The sequence below is a fragment of the Herpailurus yagouaroundi genome, unplaced genomic scaffold (assembly GCF_014898765.1).
Source record: "Herpailurus yagouaroundi ecotype Mexico unplaced genomic scaffold, PumYag 410, whole genome shotgun sequence".
Taxonomy (NCBI): Eukaryota; Metazoa; Chordata; class Mammalia; order Carnivora; family Felidae; genus Herpailurus; species Herpailurus yagouaroundi.
In genome coordinates this window covers 2,412,025-2,435,104 of record NW_024412627.1, presented here as the reverse complement: position 1 = coordinate 2,435,104, position 23,080 = coordinate 2,412,025, and the positions used below count along the sequence as shown (strand labels likewise).

Genomic DNA, 23,080 nt, shown 5'->3' with positions numbered 1-23,080 from the left:
TTTTCATTTATTTTAACTCTTCCAAATTTTGTCTTCCTGTGTATATCTTTTCTTTTTAACCTAATTATAATCATGTTGCTCATGCCTCTTTGTATTCTGCCCCCCCCCCCCCAGTTAGCCTTTATATTATATTCCTATATAAGTGGTTATACCATTATTCACCAAGTGGTCCTCCTGTTGTTGAACATTACAGTTGTTTTCTTCATTTTTTGGTGGCCATCAGAGACAGTGGTGTAATAGAAAGTTTTTGCACGTGCAGCCTTTTGTTTCTGTGAAGTTATTTAGTGGATCTTTTGAGGATGGGATTGTTGTATTATAGGGTTTGAATATTCCTAGTACTCTTATTGCTAAATTGCCCTAAGCCTTTGTTTAAAAGCAGGGTCTTTTGTTTGAGATGATGTAGCTAACCGTTGGATGAAAGCCGGTTATTGTTGTGTACAGATGGTTCACTTAGAAGACGTGTATTTGTTTTTCAGAATCTGATCAATAAAATGTGGCTTGGGGTCCCATCTCAAGATAAGATGGAAATCCGTAGCTGCCTGCCCAAACTCCTTTTGGCTCACCACAAAACCTTACCTTACTTTATCCGGAACAAGCTCTGCAAAGTTATTGTTGATATTGGCCGTCAAGATTGGCCCATGTTCTATCATGACTTTTTTACGAACATTTTACAGGTAAGGATATACCTAAGGAAACTTCATCTCATAAACTGTTTGTAGAAGTGATTATTTCCTTGTCTTGAGGGGGAGTTTTCAGATTAGCATTTTGGAACTGCGGTAGTGAGGTCATCGTAGGACAAATTATCCACTTCGTGTTCTTGAGACATGTACCTTTGTGCTTGTTGAACGGGGACGGGGGCGGGGGGGGGGGGGTGGATAACCCAGTCGCTTTGTTAACCTCATGGGAAATTTTGTTCAGCAAAGATCTGAAAGCCTGTTAGGTCCTGTGCCAGGTGTTGGGGTGCATGACTGAGGCCTTTGACGGTTACGCTTTAGTAAGAAGATAGCTGTGCAGGGGCGCCTGGGTGGCGCAGTCGGTTAAGCGTCCGACTTCAGCCAGGTCACGATCTCGCGGTCCGGGAGTTCGAGCCCCGCGTCGGGCTCTGGGCTGATGGCTCAGAGCCTGGAGCCTGTTTCCGATTCTGTGTCTCCCTCTCTCTCTGCCCCTCGCCCGTTCATGCTCTGTCTCTCTCTGTCCCAAAAATAAATAAACGTTGGAAAAAAAAAAAAAAAAAAGAAGATAGCTGTGCAAACAATCGTCCGACACTGTGGAAGTGTGTGTGGCGTGCAACGGTGGCGTACAGCCTGCAGACCCCAGAAGCTGAGGTGTCCTCAGTGTTGGGTGAGGCGGTGGGGTGCTGGAGTAAGAGACCAGATTGATGGGCTGGGGCCAGGCCGGGAAGGGCCCTGCTCTTTCAGGGGGCTTCAATTTGTAACCTATAGTCCTTCTGTGGGAGCTAATGAAAAGTGTGTAGAAGGGGGGAAGACAGGGCCACATTTTCATGTTGGAGCCACAACTCTGGAACAGTATGGGGTGTGGATCGAAGAGGGGCGAGGCTGGACCCCTGACGCTGCTGTTGGAAAGATAGGAGCTACCGTGAGGACCTGCCGCCGCCCCCCCCCCCCCCCCAGCCTCTCTGGCGGGTGGAGGCGGGGCACTTAGGAGACCCAGTCAGGAGGCTGTGGTTAGTGACTGGGTGGTGGAGGTGAGGCAAGGGCGGGATCTAGAATGCCTTCCCGGTTTCTGGCTCAGATAGCAGATTCTCCAGGCCAGGGGTGAAGGAAGAGGAAATGAGTTGGGGTGGAAGATGGGGAATTCAATTTGGCAGAAAAGGCACTTAATATTTGTGCCCTCCTTCTTTACCTGAGACATTGGGAGCTGTGGATCTGGGGCTCGGGAAGGTGGTCGGGGCGCAGGTCAGGATTTGGAAGTCATCAGGGCAAAAGGTGGGACCCAAAAGCCAAGCAGGAGATGCCGTTGTGCATTTGAATCCTATGCGGAAGTTGGAAACACTTTCATATTATTGAGGTAGTCACGGGTATACAGGAAATGGGCATTAGGTATCGTTTATAGAATAAAATTCTTTGAAAGTTAGTGTCTCGGTGACTGTAGGCTCAGGATTTTCTAACATTCTGTCTACTCTTGTTACAAAGAATTAAACTAATTCTTTCTTAGCAACTAAGAAAAAATAGAGCATCCTTATTGCTTCTCTCAGACTGCCTCAAAGTGATACAGAAATTCTTCATTCAGTATTGTTTTGTGTAGTGACTCCATTTATCTAAAGGTTTATTGGGAGGGGCGCCTGGGTGGCGCAGTCGGTTAAGCGTCCGACTTCAGCCAGGTCGCGATCTTGCGGTCCGTGAGTTCGAGCCCCGCGTCGGGCTCTGGGCTGATGGCTCAGAGCCTGGAGCCTGTTTCCGATTCCGTGTCTCCCTCTCTCTCTGCCCCTCCCCCGTTCATGCTCTGTCTCTCTGTCCCAAAAATAAATAAAAATTGAAAAAAAAAAAAATAAAGGTTTATTGGGTTGATACTGCAAAGGAGATTCATGCATTTACTCAGTAAGTTGTTTGTTGAATACCAGCCGTGCGCTAACTAAACGTGTGGGGAGATGGTAATGAAACAAAACAATGGCTCTGCCTTCTGGAGCTTATAATCTCAAGGAGGAGACATCCGTAAACAATAAACAAATAGACTTATAGGTGCTTCTAAGTGTTATGAAGAAAATTAAATCCAAGGCAAGGAGAAAGAGAGCGTCGAGGGTGTTGTCTAGACGGCGTGATGAGAAGGCTTTTTTTGAGGAGCAGCCATTCGAGTAGAAGCCTGAGTGGAAGTGATGGAGTGAGCCATGTGGGTATCTAGGGGAACAGTGTTGGAGGGAGAGGGAATAGTAGGTGCAAGGACCCTGAAGAATGGCAAGGAGGCCGGCGGGCCCGAAGGGGTAGGACACGAGGGGAGAGGTTTTGCTGGCTCTCTGTGGTATATTTGCCTTCACTCCAAGGTGAGGACAGTTGTGGTCACTCTCCACGGCCTCCCTGGAGGGAGACTGCGTTCCTGGGTCGGTTAGTGGCAGGTCCCGTGAGAAGCAGCAGTGGACTGTGAGCCGGAGGCCCCCGGTCCTGCCGGTAGCAGTCGGGGGAGCCATGTTCCCACCCGGCTGGGATCACTCCTTTCGATGGAGAACAGATTTTCTGTCAGTCCTTGAAATATGATTAATGGTAACAAATGACCGTCTGGAAGAGCGTTTTTTAGGCGAAGTGCTCAGGGAGGTTTAGAAAGGCTAGTTGTTGCCCTCTGTTCTCTACCACTTCCCTCTTTGCACCCCTTCAAAAATGACTCCGTTTACCTCATGCAGCCTTTGTGACTTGGGAACGCCCCATAGTGGAAAGAGCAGCGAAGGGGGCAAGCGGGTGTGGGTCTGCGTCTGTTGTCACAAATCATCTCTGGGTTTCGCCGCTCCTTCGCTTCCGGGAGCCTCCTTTTCCTTCTCTGTAAAACGAGAGGATTGGAGTAAGTGATCTCTCAAATCCTTCCACTTGTAGTAACGCTCTGCTTCTTCTCACTTATCCGTACGAAGCAGTCAGTGGCATGAAAGCCAGGTCAAGAATAATGGTGCTCCGCTGCAGACGTGTCTGGTAGTGATAATAAAGTAAGCTTTTCTTCAGGTAGAGAGCTGCCCAGTTCTGGAACCATCCTCACCATCCTCTGATCCTTTGAATAAGCCATCTCTAAGAGGTTTTTTTCGGGCTCAGTTCCCTCACGGTCCGCTTGCTGTCTGGGGTGCATCGTTGTTTTGTGGTTCTTGTTTTGTTTTTTAACTGACAGTTTGGTGGACCTCTATGCAGTTCATGCCATCGTTGTGGTGACCACCATACCAGGCAGAGAGGAGTTGATTTGGGGCCCCAGCGGGATACTTGGAGTTCTCTGTGCTGGCTTTGCCCTTTCTAGGCCACTGGAAAAGGAAATAGCTGAAGTTGAAACTGACCTCTGTTGCCCCCACTCTGCCCTCCACCTCCCACCCATACACTAGGCCAAATATCACAGCTTTGTAGAGTCTGTTCTTCAGATTCCTGAAATCTCCTGAGCTCAACCTGTGGTCACATTGTGCCTGGCACCAGGTAATTAAGGGGTAAGCAGCATAGGAAAAAAATTACCATTTCTTTTCTGGTTGGGTGGTGTAATAAAAATCATTGAGCCTTTTCAGAAGCTCACACTAAGTGCCTGAACTTGAGGGGGGAAAAAAGGATCTGAACTTGATCTTCAACCTAAAAGTGCTTATTTTCTGTTAAAGTAAATTGCAGAGAATTACCAATGTTACAGGATTAAATTATATATGTGAAGATGGTCGAGAGAAATGCTAGTTTACAAACAAGCTTTTTGGACACAAAGCTGGTGAGAAGAAAAATATTTGATCAGGCTGTTCTTTTTTTTTTTTTTTTTTAATGTTTATTTTTGAGACAGAGAGAGAGAGCATGAACAGGGGAGGGTCAGAGAAAGAGGGAGACACAGAATCCGAAACAGGCTCCAGGCTCTGAGCTGTCAGCACAGAGCCCGACATGGGGCTCGAACCCACGGACCGCGAGATCATGACCTGAGCCGAAGTCAGACGCTTAACCGACTGAGCCACCCGGGCACCCCTGATCAGGCTGTTCTTTCAGGAAAGAATAACTTTCGTTTTCAGTTGGCTTTTTGCCTGTCTCCCCTTTTTCCAAATGATGAGAGAAGGGAGGGCTTTGGATACATTTTCCATAGCGTAGGATTTTTTTTTCCTATGGGAGCACAGAGCATCTCACACCTACAGGAAAAATTTACTGCCAAATTGGAAGAGTCGGTAATACGAAGCATTCCCAGCCAAGAGAGTAAGAATGAGGGCTGTGGGGGAAAATAGACACAGAAAGAGGTAGAGGAGAAAGACGGGAGTGAAAGAGGGGGAAGTAATGGGAATCTTTAAAGTACAGATTGATAACCCACAGGCCTCCGGATGGGAAGAGATGCTTATGAAGGGTCAGTAAAGAAAAGTTGCTTCAGGGATTTCCTGTTCCTCCTGCTGCGTTTTCTTTTACGTTGTTAGAAGTAGCCCAAACTTGGACAAAAAGAAGAGAAAACTTGTGGAGGCTGTATCTGAAGTTTCAGTGTCCAAGATAATTGATTTTTTTTTTTAATTTTTTTTTTTTCAACGTTTATTTATTTTTGGGACAGAGAGAGACAGAGCATGAACGGGGGAGGGGCAGAGAGAGAGGGAGACACAGAATCGGAAACAGGCTCCAGGCTCCGAGCCATCAGCCCAGAGCCCGACGCGGGGCTCGAACTCACGGACCGTGAGATCGTGACCTGGCTGAAGTCGGACGCTTAACCGACTGCGCCACCCAGGCGCCCCCAAGATAATTGATTTAATAAGAGCATTTTCAGCATGCCCTTTATTGCCACTTGTCTTACATCACGCTGCTCCCAACGACAGTTGAATTTATCCTCAGTTCCCTGAATTTCCTGCTCTTTGGGATGGGCTTTGCCTTAGTCTTCAGAGGGGAGAGCTGTTTGCAAGGGAAAGGCAGGTGCCCTGTATTACTTGAAGCGGAGAAGGTGGGTTCTATCCTGTCCGGCTGCAGTTCCTGGTGCCCTCCTCTTCTCTGATTTTTGTGGACTGAATAAATAAACAACTTATTTGTATCAGAGAATGAGTGATTTTTAAAGTTCATTGTGATCAAAGAAGATGGTCAAGTGTTCCTTCAATTGTGTACGTACTCTGGTATAGATTGTAGCATAGAACTGCACAGAATTTTCGTGGCAGCTTGCTTTTACCATTTCTGGAAACTAAAAAGTAAATTGAATTAGTGAGTAACACTGAATTTTTGAGAAATTGACTAGAGAGACATAAATAGTGTTAATGCTGTTGAAGGTGTACCTTTCTTTCTGTCTCTTGCTTAAGGCGACTAGTACAGTGTAGTGGATATTGTAGGTGGTAGAAAAATAACTCAAATCTCTATGTAGGTATTTGCAAAATTATAACAAGGCGACTAGTACAGTGTAGTGGATATTGTAGGTGGTAGAAAAATAACTCAAATCTCTGTGTAGGTATTTGCAAAATTATAACCGTAGCCCTCATTATGCATGTTTCTCTTCTGCCACGTGTTTAATCTTGAACTTGCATGGAGCATGCAAAGCTTAGAAACGTAACATTGATTTAACCCCTGAATGTTGAAAAGATAACACACATTTCCTTGTTGCTAATACACGAATCTGGGCAAAGGGACCAGGGCTTTGTTGGGAATCTGGACATGTAGAAAAATTGTCGTGTTGGGTGTAAAAGAGCATTGTGTTCATGGTTCGAGTTTTGTCTTTAGAATAAAACGAGAACGTACTTTGAATCAGTAAAAAACGTACAGAAATGCACTCTGAAGCACTGATTTACGCGGCCCGTTCCTGTGAAATTAAACGCATGGAGGGACTCACGGGTTTAATGTTTCGTGGTCCTCCTCGTCCGTCCATCGGCTGGGCAGTCTGCTCAGAACTTCGTCTTCCCTGCAGTTGATCCAGTCCCCCGTGACAACCCCCCTCGGGCTGATCATGTTGAAGACGACTTCAGAAGAGCTGGCTTGTCCCCGTGAGGACCTCAGCGTGGCTCGGAAGGAGGAGCTGCGGAAGCTGCTGCTGGACCAGGTGCAGACTGTGCTCGGGCTGCTGACAGGTGAGCCGTTCGGTGGAGGCAAGGGACACTGGCAGTGGTGCTCTGAACTTTTGAGCAGTTTTGCTTGTGACTGTGGCCGAGTTGAAAAACAAAGAATGTGGTGGTGGCGTGTGCCGTCAGCACTGAGCCCCGTGTCCAGCACGTGGTAGGACCTCCCCAGATGCTCATAACCTACTTGTTTTTACTGTCTTTATGAATCGGTCCTCACTGTCACTGTCATTAATGAGGTAGAGATCAGGTCATGGGAATGTGATTGAAATGCCAAGCGCTGCATTCTCAGTAAGGTGGGTGGCGAGCACTTCATGTAAAATAATTTGAATATAAGATCAGGAGAAGTTGGAGGAGGAGGGATGGGGAAATTTCAAAATCCGCTCAGGGAGGTGAGACCAGATGTGGCATCCGCACCCCGTGCGCCTGGTCGTGGTTGTAAGTAGCATTTTGCTCATCATCTTGTCTGTTTTATCAGCCTCGTAACCGTGTGTGAGGAGTAAGAATAAACAGAAAGCAAAAGCAAACCGCACAACGAGACAGGAAGGCGGGACGAGGGTGGAGCATGCTGGCTCGCCAGGGCCCTGCCGCTTGCTTGTACGAGGAGCAGGTGCAGCCCTAGTCTCGGGGCCCTTGAGGCGCCGGGGGCCCGCTTGCTGCTTGAAGGAATGCCGCAAAGCAAAAAAAAAAAAAAAAAAAAGAAAAAAACAGTTTTTATCTGCAGCTCCTCTGCCCAGACTTCCTCTCGGATCTCTAGGAACTTGCTTCTTTTGTCTGTGTTACAAAAGTGCTGGGCATGCAGTGGTCACTTAAAATCGGTTGAGAATGCTTGTCGTTTGCCCCGTGTCCTTCCCCACGTCCCTAGGGGAGACCCACACCTCAGAGCATTTGTTCATTCAGAGCACGTTCAGTGATGCCCCCAACTAGATGTTATATTTCTATAGTTAAGGATCATGTCTGATATCTCTGTGTCCTGCCGTGAAGACGTTAAAATTTTTTCAGTTGGGGTTAATTCACGTAGCGTCAAATCCACCATCTGACGGTGTCGCAACTCGGTTTTTAATACATTCACAAGGTTGTGCAACGATCACGCGATCTAATTCCAGAACACTTTCATTACTGTCCTTTCCCCCTCCAACCCCTGGCAACCACTAATCTGTTCATCTCTATGGATTTTCCTATTTGGCCTTTTTGTTTAAAAAAAAAAAAAATCATACACTATGTGGCCTTCTTAGTGGGATACTTCAAAGCCCATCCATGTTATAATATTAAATGTTTTGAAAACACCGTACTTTCAAAAGCTTTTACAGCTGATCATCTTATGCAGTAGGTTCCATAAAGAGGTCCAGAGAGGAATAAAACACAGTCCCTGTCTCTAATGAGGGGTACTTGAGTTGGGGAGAAAGACAGCTAAAGCCAGTGTGTTAAGAGTTTAGTAGAGGTGTGTTTTACTCACAGGCAGAACCGAGCAGACGAGACTTCCTGGGGACGATGGCGGCTGGGTGGAGCTCTGAGGGATGGACAGGCAGCAGCCTGGTAGAAAGGTCCAGCTTGGGTTGGCAGGAGGAGAGCAGGTCAGAAGTTGGTGTGGAAGGAGTAGCACCCCGTTGAGCGTGCGCAGCCTTTGTATGGAGGTGGGGGTGGGGTCAGGTGGGAGAGCGGAGGCCTCAGGGAAGCCATGTTCCATGGGTGGGTGACACTGTTGGCTGGAGGACGGGCGGAAGAGAAGCAGTGGCAGGTTTGTGGGGGAAGATGAATTGAGTTTAGGACATCCAGGTGGTGGTGTCCGGGAGTGTCTAGTTGGACCTACGGTGGGGAGAGGGAGGTTTAAATACTGACGTTTGATCGAAGGGATCAGATCTGTTTTTAAATCTGACTTTCATAGGTTAGACTTCATTTCTCTCTTAAACTCCATTTCTCCTTCCTCGCTAGGTATCTTGGAGACTGTCTGGGACAAGCACAGTGTCACTGCTGCCACCCCACCACCATCCCCGACCTCAGGAGAAAGTGGTACGGTCTGCCCACCACGTATGCTGTTCCTCTTTTTAAATGCACTTGGGGGGCTCGATGGGGTAGCGATTGCTTATCTATGCCAGATACAGATGCTGATTTTTCCTTCATCACTTTTTGGCCTCTCTGCCCACGTTTTCTGAGTAGGTAGCTCTACTTGGTTCTTTGTAAGTACTTGTACTTCCTTAATGTAACGTTTTGAACAACATACATTGTTTCTTCCTTACCCATCAGAAAAATGGCACCTTTGATGTTCTGTCATCTACTTCCGTTCCCTTCATCTTATAACTGTGTTGTCCCTCCTGGTTTGTTTTTTGCTTTTTCTCAGATTTCATGGCTGTATTGCTCATGCTCACGTTGGCATGAGCCCGTGGGCCTGAAAGGTCTGCTTTGCAGTTATGCAGGGGTCAAGGTCCGAGGAGCTGGTTGGCTTCCTGAAGCCGGGGGGTGGGGGGGGTGGGTAGGGGGGGCGGCACTACACACGGGAGAAGAGGATGTGGAATGCTTTCTTCCTTTCGGGGCTCAGGGAAGATGGGGCCAGTGTGCAGTAATCACATCACCATCAACTTAGATCAGTTCAGAATAATTTGATAAAGCATGGCTATATTTACAGTGTCACTAAGTGGTTTACTGGAGGCTGATTATCCACAGTTACATTAATCAGTCTTTCAGAAGTGAGTGCAGTTCACCTAAAAATGGCTACTTCAAGGATAGAAAGAGGAAATTGTGTCTGAGCAGAAACTTTTCGTTTCTGAATGCTTGTGTTTACACTAAGTGATCACAGGTGCTTAGAGTATATCCTGTGAATTGCATATTGTTGCTTCCTCTGCTGTAAAGGTTGGTTGGTATGGCTGAGGGGAAATATTTCTCCATCTTTCTCCTTTACCCCAGGAAATGGGCTGTTGAAATCAGACACCTCTAAGCCCGAGCTGGTTCATGTAGCCTGTTATTGTTAGTATGTGGAAGCTGAAATTCTCGCAGAGCTGAAAATACAGCATGACGTTTTGAGGACTGCTCATAGTCTACCAATTTATTCCAAATTCCATTTGTCATACTTGGATTAAAAACTGTTAGCCACTTGTCAGACTTCTTAGATGAAACACTATTACAGAGCTTTAGAGTGTTTTAAAAGCCAACAGGGATTTGAACTTTATTTGTACTTGGTGGCAGACTTTCATTTTCAACGTGGATATTTGAGATGACTTAGCAGATTTAAATTTTGCAATACATGATGATTAAAGGAAAAACTGCAAGTGAGGCAGAGCCTTGCTTTCATGAGGGTACGCTTTGGGAATCTCTTGCAGGTTAGCTGATCTTAGAATATGTCATTTTGTTTAAATAGTAGCTTGCAAAGATCAGTTCTGTTGAATTGGATTTGGTTTTAGGTGGTTGAATACTGGCTTAGCATCCAGTTTTGTTAGCAGTTTACTCTAGTGAAACTTGTTTTTCTGAGATCATTTTCCAATGCCAAAAGTGGTATGTTTTAGTTGGCTTTGTTCAGCTACATGTTCTGACCGAACTCAGTTTATGCTTTGATAGACTTATTTTCCTGGAGGCCAGGTTGGGGAATATCAGATAATACAAATCAAAAATACATTCTTGCCTCTTTTCTGTGTTGCCTAAGTTTTGCTTATGAGGCTAGGTAAAATACAGTATGAACCAACTTGACATTTCCATATAAACAAAACCTAAAAATGTGTGTATTTCTTGAGAATTGCCTCTTAGACAGTATTAAGACATTTTTGAAGTCTTGAATTTTAGTATTTGAGAAAGAACAAAACAAATGGAGACTGTTTGGAGCCTGGGAAGTTAAGCAAGCTGGTATACTTCCCCTTAAAAAAAAAAAAAAAAATAGGGGGCACCTGGGTGGTCCAGTCAGTTGAACGTCCAACTTCAGCTTAGGACACGATCTCACAGTTTGTGAGTTTGAGCCCCGTGTTGGGCTCGCTGCTGGCAGCACAGAGCCTGCTCTGGATTCTCTGTCCCTCTCCTGCTCATGTTCTCTTGCCCTCCCTCCCTCCCTCTCTCTCTCTCTCTCTCTCTCTCTCTCTCTCTCTCTCTCAAAAATAAAACATTAAAAAAAATACAGGATTGCATGTTCATTTGACATGCCTTTTTCTCTGACAGTTGCAAGTGAAGCTGTTGGATCTTGTTCCGTTATTTGGTTGATGCTGAGGAGTTAACATTTATTTTGATGGTTTTGCTCAACTGCCTTTGTGCACTTAAGACACCAAGTTAAGCAGTAAAATTTCTAAAAAGTTGTTGAGCTTTATTGACCTAATAAACTTGCTGTTAGGGACAGAAATTATTCTGAGCAACCTTAGAGCCCAGTGAATAAAGCCGATAATTCCTATACCCACCCCACCCAACCTTTATTTAGTGGGCAATCCCTGCCGGAATCCCCGAATCCCTCCGCGGTGGGGAGTCCCCCCCCCCCCCCCGGATACTTTCTGGTAACATCGTTTTTTGTCTGATCATTTTCAAAGAACAAAGCCCGCGGACGAGTCCCTGCGGTGGCTACTCTGGCAGTCTGGAGATAGAAAAAGCTTTGAAGGGTGCTTGTGGTCTGCTTCTCAGAATAGTTCCTCAAATTGTTGCCTTATCTTTGAAACTTGCCTCATTACACCAGAATCCTGTGAAGTAGATGACGGTTTCATCTCTCGTTTACGAACGAGGAAACTGGGGCTCATGGGGGAAATCACGTCACCAGTAAGTGGTGGAGCAGGGGCGGCCTCGGCGCATGGTCTTCGGCCGAAGTTTGCCTTCTCGGCCGCTCACCCCACGTCTCTCTGCCTCCCCCTCCCCCTGGTTCAGAGCCCTGGCTACCCCGCATCTGCTGGGCGCATCTGCTGGGCGCATCTGCTGGGCGCCTTCCCGGACTGCGGCCGTCCTGGGCTGTGAGAGGAGCAGGAGAGGAGGAGCAGTGCTCTGAGGACGGAACGTGACCGTGCCCTCCACACGCTGGGGCTGCGGCTTCCTGCTGCGCCCGGGCAGCCTCAGCCCTCCTGCTTTCAGAGCCTCTGCTCGTCCTCCCCTCTCTTTGCCTGGACAGATGGGGTGGGGGAAGCGGGGAACAAAATGAAATGGTGTAAATACTGCAGCTCCGAGTTAGCTTTCACTGTTCTGCAATAAAACTTGAGACCGTACCTTTCATCGGCGTGATGTGTACTGTCCAGTGTGGGTCTGTGCGGATACCAGTGATGGCAAGAGTCCAGGGTGCAGGTACGTTAGAGAGCTCAGATGGTGGGGACCAGTTTATGCCTTCCTGTTTTCTCCCACGCTTTGCAGATTGCAGATCTTTGTGCACTTGGAAATCTTGTCACGTATTCCCTTATAAGCTGCTTACAGGAAGATGTCTCTCGGGAGGGTCACTCAACTCCTGTGATCTCATTTTCTTAGCCTAAGGGCTCCTTGACTGGAATTTCTCTCCATTTCGCTGGACTGAGGCTGCAGTGAGATCCCTGGTTCTCAGTGGGGAGTGATTTTGCCCTGCAGGGGATATCTGGCTGGCAACATGAGAAGTATTTTGGCTAGCGTAAGAGAGGAGAGGGTACTGCCGGCATCTGATGAATGGAAGCCAGGGGTGTTGCTAGATACCTACGATGCGCAGAACAGCCCCGAATGTCAGTAGTGCCGAGGTCGAGAAACCCTGGATTAGAAAACGTAGAACTGAATAGAAAACACGACATTTAAAGAAATAAAAAAATAAAAAAGCCCAGGGGATCTTTGCATGAATGCCTGACCTGTCTGGGTTACTTCCAAGTGAGTAAATGCACCAGAGTCGTCCAGGCACCTCTCGGCAGGGATGCACATTGCTGCCAGAGCCTGGCCTGATTCAGAGAAGCCGGTCGTTCACAGGCTCTACAACCAAGATGTTACCCTGTTGCATAGGTAGCTTGTCAGGCTCTCTGAAGTTTGCATTGGAAATGCAGCATGAAGCAGTGTCTGTTCTGTGGTAATTCCTTCCCCTTTGTTTAAAATACAATTTTTGAGGGGCTGCTGGGTGGCTCAGGTCACGATCTTGTGGTTTGTGGGTTTGAGCCCCTCATTGGGCTCTGTGCTGACAGTACATGTCCTCTGTCTCCCTCTCTGCCTCTCCCCTGCTTGCTCTATCAACGACAACAACAAATTTAAAAAATTTAAAAATTTTTTTAAAAAATTTTTTTAAAAAATTTAAAAAAATACAGTTTTTGAAAAGCTCTTTGTAGTCTACTAAAATACTTTGAAATATTTAAAGTCGAATAAAATCATCACTTCTCAGCCTTTTGGCTAAGATCAAGTGTAGTGTCTGTTTGTATCAGTTTAAAGTTGAATAAAATCATTTTCATTGAGAACAACCTTAAAAGATTCTTATTTTGAGGGGCAAAAATCATAGGTCATCTTACACACTTAAAGAATTTTGCATAATCCCATTCAGCATTTGCCTTTGGGTTTATGTCTTTCTACAGTTGTGGCCCTGGTGCGCACGCTCTTTTAATTAGGACTTTAGAGCATACATATTTTCCTGTATTTGAATATTAGCTTTCTTATCGCTTTGCCTGGCTGCCTGATCCTTCCAGTGGGTCTGCTTTCTGGGAAGGAGCATAGGCTTAGGGGCCAGACCTGGGTTTCCGTTTCAGCTGTACTTCTTAGGAGCTGAGGAACACGGGGCAAACACTTAATCTATCTGGGTCTTATTCTAACAGTTTTGTAAATGCAGATAATAATATCTACCTTAGAGCTGTGGGCATGAAATGAGAATATGTATGTAAAGTGCTTAATGCAGCACTAAGCAAATAATAACACATTAAATGGTGGCTGTTCTTACATAATTATCGTTGTTGTTTTGCTTTTTCCCCCTTTGGCAATGCTCGTCTGGAAAAATTCTTCTGAGCTAAAGCGTAGAGAGACAACTTTTTTGTTTTGCTTTCGTTTTTAAAGCCAGGATTTATTTCTAATTAAAAATGCTCAAGAGATTTAAAAGGTCCAAGGGCCCAAAGATGTCCAGGTCTAATAGAACATAGATGGTATCTGTTGGTTAAGTGTCCATTTGATCCTGGTTAATTATTTGCCCCGTTAATCCTTCTAGTTGGGTGGTGGTGGTTTCCTCTAACACCAACATCTTTCATAAATGGCCCCAGTCCATGAATGACGAGAAGAGCGACACCAGAAACAGTTACTATCTTTGAAAGAGAGAAAGTTGAACATATGACTCAGGTGGACAGCCACCACAACAATTCCAGACATCAACCTTATTAATCCAGCAACAAACTGAAATATGCCCAGATTGTACTTGAACATCCTTCTTGCGTTCTTCTTTGAAACCAGGTCCTCTGATGATCAGTGTGAGCAGCTGAGATCATGATGAGTCTTACCTAGTACTAAATGCAGCTCTTTCAGAGCAGAGACCACTGAACACCCTACCAGATAAAATGCCAGGGGACAGATTTTTAATCTGCCTGTTTTTGAATAGGCTCCCTGCCCAAGGTGGGGCTTGATTGAGCTCACGACCCTGAGATCAAAAGAGTTGCATGCTCCACCGACTGAGCCAGCGAGGTGCCCCACTTGTTAATCTACTTTTAACAGTAGAAATTAAACCCCTTATTAATAAATCACAAAATCCTCATGTTACTGGCAGAGGAGATGAGGCCGAGAAAGATTAATCCGTTCGTATTCATTCAACATTAGTATTAAGGTAGCAGTTTTCAGTAGGTCTGGGAGTCCCTGGAAGTCCCCCAAGCCCTTTCAGGCGTCCCAGAGATCAAATATATGTTCATAAAAATACTGTGACATTTTTTTAAAGTGTTTATTTTTGAGAGAGAGAGTGCAAGTGGAGGAGGTGCAGAAAGAGAGGGAATCAGAGGCCCTGCACTGACAACAGAGAGCTCGACGCAGGGCTCGAACTCACGAACTGTGAGATCCAGACCTGAGCTGAAGTCACACGCTCCAGTGCCTGAGCCACCCGGGCATCCCATGTTGTTTGTCATTTTTACGCATATGCTCTCATGAGTACACTGGATAGAACTCCATCAGATCAGATCCCACATTGCAGTTAACCTTGAAGAAATTTAAAGTGGAAGTTTAATACCGGAGAATAGCTGCAGTTACCCAGAAAGGCCGCCGAAGAGCTGCTTTCTTTTTCAATTGTGTATCTCTGTGAAGCTGTTTTTTTCATATACTTCAGTGAAAATAGCATATTGCAACAGATTGAAGCAGATGAGAGAGTCTAGCGATCTTTTTTTAAGCCAGACAGACATTAGAGAGATTTCCAAAAATGTACAAACGGTGCTACTCTTCTCACTTATTTTTTGATGGCAAAGTACACTTTATCACTTAAAAATATTTTATGCTAACATGTAATGGGTTTAATATTATTAAATGAATATTTAAAATACAGTATTTGAAAACGTCAGCTTTAAATTCTATGTGATGAATATCAATAGAAATAACCCGCATAAAAGTTCTTTGGCATCCTCAATAATTTTTTCTTTTAATGTGTATTTATTTATTTATTTAAAAAAATTTTAAAAAGAATTTAATGTTTGTCTTCTTTGAGAGAGAGAGAGAGTGAGCAGGGGAGGGGCAGAGAGAGAGGGAGATAGAGAATCTGAAGCAGGCTCCAGGCTCTGAGCTGTTAGTGCAGAGCCTGATGAGGGGCTCGAACTCACAGACTGCAAGATCGTGACCTGAGCTATAAAGTTGGACGCTTAACCAACTGAGCCACCCAGGCGCCCCTATTTATTTTTGAGAGAGTGGGGGCCGGGGGAAGGGGGGGGGACAGAGGATCCAAAGCGGGCTCTGTGTGGAGAGCAGAGACCCTGATGCGGGGCTTGAACTCCCGAACTACAAGGTCATGACCTGAGCCAAAGTTGGATGCTCAGCTAGCTGACTGAGCCACGCAGGCACCCCTGCATCCTCAATAATTCTTTTTTATTTTTTTAATGTTTTTTTTTTAACGTTTATTCATTTTTTGATAGAGAAAGAGTGTGAGTGGGGGGGGAGGGGCAGAGAGAGAAGGAGACACAGAATCCGTAGCAGGCTCCAGGCTCTGAACTGACAGTACAGAGCCCGACGCAGGGCTCGAACTCACGGACTGTGAGATCATGACCTGGCCGAAGTCGGATGCTTAACCGACTGAACCACCCAGGCGCCCCCTCAATAATTCTTTTTATTTATTTATTTATTTATTTATTTATTTATTTATTTATTTTTTAATTTTTTTTTTCAACGTTTATTTATTTTTGGGACAGAGAGAGACAGAGCATGAACGGGGGAGGGGCAGAGAGAGAGGGAGACACAGAATCGGAAACAGGCTCCAGGCTCCGAGCCATCAGCCCAGAGCCCGATGTGGGGCTCGAACTCACGGACCGTGAGATCGTGACCTGGCTGAAGTTGGACGCTTAACCGACTGCGCCACCCAGGCGCCCCTCAATAATTCTTAAAGAGCGTAAAAAAGTTCTGGGATCAAAATGTTTGAGAATTGTTTCTGTAAAGCACAAAATACAGTGTAAAGATTTAGCCACTATTCCACCATCCAGAAATAACGTCATTCCAGATGCCTCTCTCCATATAGATACAGAGAGGTTAAGCTAAATAAAAAGACAAAGTGGCATCATATCATACATTTTAATTTTTTTAAAAATTTAATTTTAAGTAATATCTCTACCCAACGCGGGGCTTGAACTCATGACCCCAAGGTCAAGAGTCACATACTCTCCTGACTGAGCCATCCAGGTGCCGTAGTTTTTATTTTTCATAGCAACAAATTGTAGTTTTACCTGAGTTGAATGGGAAGTATTAACCCTAAGGGAATTCCTGACCTTGGGGTGGTTTTGCCACAGGAATATTAGTTTGTAAAAGACACCTCTAGGGTTAAGAAGAAAAAAAAAAGATTATGAAAACCATTTTCTTACTACATGTTTTAATCCTAGCCCATGTGTTTTGAGACAACGTGCTTGTGAAAGAAGAGGGAGTTAGGCAGCACACCCTCTGTGATTCCTACATATGTTTAGTCTTGATTCTATATTTAATTCAAGCTTGCTGTAGTCCCCTTGTCACAGCTGCTCCATTCCTTAATTCTGCGTTTTTGTTTATTGCTTTATTTGCACGGTTTCACGAACAGGATCCTCCTTAAGAGGCCGTGGGCAGTATGTTACCTGAGTTTTTGTGCTTGAGAAAATGTCCCCTTCCTTCGTACTCAAAGGAGAGCTCTGGGTTAAGTCCTTTTCTGTCTCAGAACTTGGGGGCACCCTACCACTGCTGTCTGGTTTCTTGCGTGACCGTGGAGAAGTCTGAGTGTGGTGGTTTCTCTTCGGTGCTTGTGCTTTTTCTGCCTACGTTCCTTCCTTATTCCTAAGATTCTTAGTCTTTATCATTTCTTCTTGAGGCAGAATAAGCCCCTTTACTTTGTATGTGCACGTCTTTTTTTCAGGAACGTTTTCTGGTTATAGCTTTGAATGTCCGTCTTCTCTAAAATCACAATACCTTTTTTTTGCAATCCCCATTTCATCTTCGTGCTTTCCGTTAGTCTCATGCTTCTCAAAAATGAAGCCTGTTGGAGGTTCCTCAGAAAGTTAAAAAAAGAACTACTCCAGGACCCAGCAGCACTACTGAGTATTTACCCGATGAATTACAAAAACACCAATTCAGAGGGATACATGCACTCCTATGTTTATAGCTGCATTATTTGTAATAGCCAAGATATGGAAGCAGCCCAAGTGTCCCATCAGTTGATGAATGGATAAAGAAGATGTGGTATGTCTATTCTATAGAATATTGTTCAGCCATTAAACACACACACACACACACACACACACACACACACACACACACACAAAGAAGAATGACATCTTGCCATTTGCAATGACCTGTATGGATGGAGCTAGAGGTATTATGCTGTGTGAAATAAGTCCGAGGAGGACAAATACCATATGATTTCAGTCATACATGGAATTTAAGAAGTAAAGCCAATGAGAAAAGGAGAAAAAGAGACAAACTAAGAAAGAGACTCTTAACTGTAGAGAACAAACCGATGGTAACCAGAGGGGAGGTGGGGGGTGGGTGAAATAGGTGACGGGGATTAAGGAGCACACTTGTGATGAGTGCCAGGTGATTAAAATAAAAACTTAAAAAAAAAACTAAAAAAATTAAGCACGCGCAAGAATCACTTCTTGGAAAGTATGTAAAAACCTGTGTCTCGACCACGCGCCTCCAGGATCCCCAGCAGCACGTGTGGGCGGGGCCTGAGAATTTATATTTCTGACAAGCTGCCAGATGTGCTGATGATACAGGTCCACAGACTTACCTCGAGCAGCGCAGTAGTTCTCAGTGTTTTAGTCTCTGGACCCCCTTATTTAATTGAAATATAATTGACCTATAACACTGTAGCTCCAGGGGTACAACGTCATGGTGTATGTATTGCAAACTGATGGCAACGGAAAGTGGAGTTAATATCCATTACCGCACACGATTAAAAATTGTCTTTCTTATGATGGGAACTTTTAAAATTCACTCCCCTAGCAACTTTCAGATGTACAGTACGGTCTCGTTAACTAACCGTAGTCACCACCGTACATTGTATCCCCAGGACTTCTGTATCTTCTAACTTGAAGTTTGTATTTCTTGACCCCCTTCACCCGTTTTGCCCACCCTGTCACCCAGGATGGCTTTACTCCTAAAAGTCGCCATGGTCCTCAAAGAGCTTTGTGGGTTGTATCTGTTGACATAACACTGAGGAAATTTACATTAATTCATTTAAAAAGAACTGTGATGAACTCTACATACGAACAAAGAATGTATTTTAACGAAAGATGCATTCTCCGAAGCAAACGAAAGTTTCCTGAGTGGCATTATTTTACGTTTCTACAGGTATCTTTAATGTGTAGCTTGGTGAAAGGTGGCTTTTGTTTTCTCTTTGTTGTACTTAAATTGGTTTGTAAGAGACTTGGTAGGGTGGTTGTTAAAACCTTTGTGTATTTCCAGGTGACTTACTGAGTAACCTGCTGCAGAGTCCTAGTTCAGCCAAACTGTTGAACCAGCCAATCCCCATCCTTGATGCGGAGAGTGAGTATATGTGTTCCCTGGCCTTGGAGTGCCTGGCCCATCTCTTCAGTTGGATTCCTCTGTCTGCCAGCATCACCCCGTCCCTCCTAACCACCATCTTCCACTTTGCGCGCTTTGGCTGTGACATCCGGGCCAGAAAGATGGCATCAGTTAACGGCAGCAGCCAGAACTGTGTGTTGGGTCAGGAGCGTGGCCGTCTTGGGGTCCTGGCCATGTCCTGCATCAATGAACTCATGTCCAAGAACTGTGTGCCTATGGAATTCGAAGAGTATTTACTGCGTATGTTCCAGCAGACTTTCTACCTCCTGCAGAAAATCACCAAGGATAACAATGCCCACACGGTGAAGAGCAGGCTAGAAGAACTCGATGAGAGGTAATGAACACGGGTGTGGAACCGGCCGCGCCCTAAGAAGGGGCCTTGACCGTTTACCGTGTTGTGCCGCATGGTGTCTGTAATCCTCTTTGGTTTCAGAATTTGGGGCTCCTGATGAGGAACGGACAGGTAGGTGTGTACCAGTAAGTCTGAGCTTAGCTGGAAGGGCTAGGGTGGTAGAGGGGAGCGAGCCACGTTTGGAAAGTGACTGTGAATTGTGCAGGTTTGTTGTCTTTTCCCCCGTCTGTCTCCTGTCCTCCCTTCCACCCCCTCCCTTCGTCCTCACGATTCGCCTGCAGGTCTGAGTGGCGCAGGAGCCGAGTCTGCTGCTCGTGCGTAGCCAGGAACGTGGGAGGAGGCCGCGGAGGTACAGGAGTTCTAATCCCCCCTTTTCACTTGACGTTGCTTGTCAGTTTTGACTCCGTGACTTTCCCCCAGTGCACATCGTGCAGCGTGTAGGCATGTCGTTGTTACTGTGAGTTTTACACACACGGCACATTTCCATCAAAAGCAAGAGATGGGAATATGGGCACGTCTTAGCGTGGCACACACCGTGTTTCTTTGTGACCCTCCCCTTGAATGGAGCTGAAAATTACCTCGCTTTTCCTTCTGAAGTACTCACACAGATGACGCTGTCACGGTACCCTGAGGCGTGGTCTCATGTATCTCCCTCCAGATGATGTCATTTATCTGTCTTAGAGCTTTCATCGATGTGACGCTGGCTACTGCTGTGTAAAAGCAAGAGAGCAAATTAGAAACTTACATATAAAAGCATCATGTTGACTGTTCAGAAACTTCCAGGCAGATACATTGTATTGAGTTAGAAAATTCTTCTAGAGCGCTGGGCAGCAAATGTTGTTAATATGTTAATCCACTTTCCTTGGCTTGCTTTTTGCTATTAAGCTGCCTAGAGTTAAGGCATTTTCTTTTTCCTTAGAGTAAGTAGCAGAATGTAAAGTCAAGTGCTTACAGACCATTTTAGTGCTTTTTAATTTAGCAACTTTGTTAAGGTTTTCTAAAGTTAAAAACATAGATGCCTAAGATTGTTTTGGTTTGGTCCATCGTAAACAAGCTTTGTGCGAAATTTTCTTTGTATAATCACAAAAGAGCTCATAATCTCTTATGGTGATATGTTGGTTTTATTTTTCATTTTATAATAGCTTTCTGTATGAATTCAGAGGCATCGGCATGCAAACAGACAATTTCATATCCTTTCTAGCTTTGGTTAAGAAAGGCTGCACTTTATATGTTAAAAAAAAGTCTAGCCGCTCGTACCGACCATCAGGTATCAGTTGTTTTGAGTTTTACGTGAGGCATAACGTTCGCGATGGCTGATGTTCTGATGGCATAGAGATGTCATCGTGGGTTACCTATGTACTGATTTTGTTACGTGTAACTTCTGTGCTTTTGGTTTTATGTTTTAATCCTATGCTTCCTATTGCCCTGTGAAAGCTGAGAGGTGCCTGGAAGCAGAAAGGTGACATGAACAATACTGTGTGCTTGCTTCCTGGCTCTTGGGCCCCTGACCACTAATTCTAAACAGCTAAGTCCATTCTCGGTTGTTTAGGGGCTACTTACCCCAGGGCCTTTGCTTCTCTTCTCCTTTCCTGCCTGTTTCTATCTTTCAACTGCTCATTAGCACCTGTACCAGAAGGTGGGCAAGGGAAAGAAAATGAGGTGAAATAAAATCTATAGTTTTAGCTGCCGAAAGGCCCTTGTTTGTGTGCCCAAAAACTTGGGTTGGAGAGTGAAATAAAATCGAGATTGCGTGACATTTACCCAAGCTTCTCTTTATTTCATGGGTGGCAGGGAATTGAGTGCGTCTTCCTAGAGAGCAGTAAACTGGGTGACGGCTCTGACTGTCACGTTAGAAGCAGAAGGAGGAATAAGGAGCCCCTGCTGTTGAGTATCTGTGGTCAAAGGCATCGAGAGAAGTCTCTTCACGCCTGACTCTCTCTAAAAACAGTTGATTCAAACGCCTTAACTGTGTTTCAAGTTTTTGGTCCCATGATCCACAGAGACGGCCATTCTCCTGATCAAGCAGATTAATGTTTTTGTTTTTGTTTTAAACTGCAAAAAAGTTTACATGTGTGTTAGCTAGCCGTTTGGAGGTCAGGCAGGCAGGTTGGCCGCCCTCAGGGTGCTGGGTCCCAGGCACAATGTGGGACATTTTATTTATGGGGCAATTTTGCTCTTCTGCGTAGTTGTCTTTTTCTCCCCCATTATTATTGCATAGCTCCTTGCTTTAAAAAACAAAAAACAAAACTTTTTGCAGTTAGGACTTTCAGAATTGGTTTTAGCCATTATTTAATTTTTGACTAAGGCCCATAAGTAAGTCTTTATCGGTGTCCGCAATGTGATCTCTGGAGGTACGTCCATCTCATTTTCGAATCACCTTTTGGTATTTAGGGGCTTAAAATGACAGTTTGTGACATGTGAGAGTGATGATGTGCTGTGTGTCTAGTAACAACAGTCTCTTATCCTTGCAGCTGGGACCCACACTCCTCTGGGAAATGATATTGTACATACACATGAGTTGGGGAGCCACTGTGCTGTGAAAGGAAAGAGCACTGGCGTGGGAGTGGATGGTAGTCGGTAGTCCCATTTTGCCACGAGCTGGCCCAGTGACCTTGGGCGGGTCACTGGCTCTCCCGGGGCCTCGTCTGTACAGTGAAGCGCCAGACTGAATTGTCCCCGAGGCCTGTCCAGCTCGGGCAGCTTCTTCCCCTCCCTTATATTTGCAGTCACTTTCTGAGTAGATCGGGATGTGCTTACGTTTCTTGAGTGCTGGGAGCCGGAGGGCGGGGGCGGGGAGGGGAACGAGCATTAGGTTCCAAGTCTGCATATACGTTATCCAGATGCCATGCCTTTGGTATAGCCTTGTTTTGTTCTTAGCACATTCACGTTAATATTTTGGGCTCCTAGCAAAGGCAACCGGCCTTCCAGACTTGCCACATTGACATGACGCACATGCTCTGCCCCTTGACTTTTTAGTATCATTTTCTTTCCCTTGAATCGGTTGTAACATGAAGGACTTAGAAACCGCGAGAGCCCTAGTTTATAAGATGTCTTAGTAGAGAGTGCCTGAGGATTAAAGTTGCTTTTCTGCTATGTTTCAGGTGGTAATGGAATGAAGGGTTGCCTGACCTGTAGGTAATTGTTGCAGGCCTTTATCTTTTTAACTGAAAAGCTGTTTTAAATCTGTGTAGTTCTGTACTGAAAGAAATTTGGATTGAATTTGAGTTCTCTTCTAAGGAGGTGGCTGGGTTTCTGATCGTCTCTTCTCGTCTTCTTGTCTTACTTAGCTATGTCGAGAAGTTTACTGACTTCCTGCGGCTCTTCGTGAGTGTCCACCTGAGAAGAATCGAGTCCTACTCCCAGTTCCCTGTGGTGGAGTTTTTGACGCTTTTGTTCAAGTACACATTTCATCAGGTAAAGCACCAGCACCGCTCACCCTTTTCCTCCTGAAAAAGCGCGCTTTGTTGTTTCCAGGGTAAAGAGTTTATTTCCCGAACGTTTATATAGTGTTGGCTTTGTGAAGATTAACACGTTTGTCCTTCCTAATGACCCTTTGAGGTGGGTGTTATTATCGTCATCTCCACTTCCCAGATAAAGAAACTGAGGTGCAGAGTAACCGGCTCAGGGTCATATGGTTAATTAAGTGGTGGGGCCAGGCGTTTGAACTCCTAGAGTCTGTGTTCTTAACCACTGTTTTGTTGGAGAAGCAAAAGATAGAAATAGTCTGAAATTAGGGCCTTTCCTTCTGTAACTGGCACTAAAACTTCCTACAGGGAGATGATAAATAATGAAGCTCGGGGCGCCTGGGTGTCCGGTGGGTTAAGCGTCCGACTCTTGGTTTTTCAATTCAGGTCATGATCCTCGTGGTTTGTGGGTTTGAGCCCTTTGGGATTCTCTTGTCTGCCTGTCTCTCTCTGCCCCTCCCCCACTCACTCTCTGTCGCTCTGTCTCTCTTAAATAAACGTTAA

General features: G+C 45.3%; 1 protein-coding gene, 1 long non-coding RNA gene and 1 other non-coding gene across 9 annotated transcripts in view; all 3 read left to right on the top strand.

Annotated features, from left to right (window-relative positions):
• The window catches only part of XPO6 (exportin 6), a 73,392-nt gene that overhangs the window by 3,776 nt on the left and 46,536 nt on the right, over positions 1-23,080 (top strand). For 4 of the 7 annotated variants that reach the window (XM_040463608.1, XM_040463605.1, XM_040463607.1 and 1 more), the window contains exons 3-7: positions 477-674; positions 6,523-6,682; positions 8,603-8,698; positions 18,641-19,094; positions 22,400-22,526. In XM_040463608.1, the coding sequence (XP_040319542.1) occupies positions 477-674; positions 6,523-6,682; positions 8,603-8,698; positions 18,641-19,094; positions 22,400-22,526 (1,035 nt within the window). The remainder of the gene's footprint in view (positions 1-476; positions 675-6,522; positions 6,683-8,602; positions 8,699-18,640; positions 19,095-22,399; positions 22,527-23,080) is intronic. The other 3 variants (XM_040463610.1, XM_040463609.1, XM_040463606.1) reach the window with 1 other exon arrangement.
• LOC121022468 (uncharacterized) lies at positions 1,410-3,204 on the top strand. The gene is made up of 2 exons (XR_005786960.1): positions 1,410-2,284; positions 2,515-3,204. It is a non-coding gene; the product is annotated as an uncharacterized LOC121022468 (long non-coding RNA).
• LOC121022512 (U2 spliceosomal RNA) lies at positions 12,930-13,121 on the top strand. The gene has a single exon (XR_005786979.1). It is a non-coding gene; the product is annotated as a U2 spliceosomal RNA (small nuclear RNA).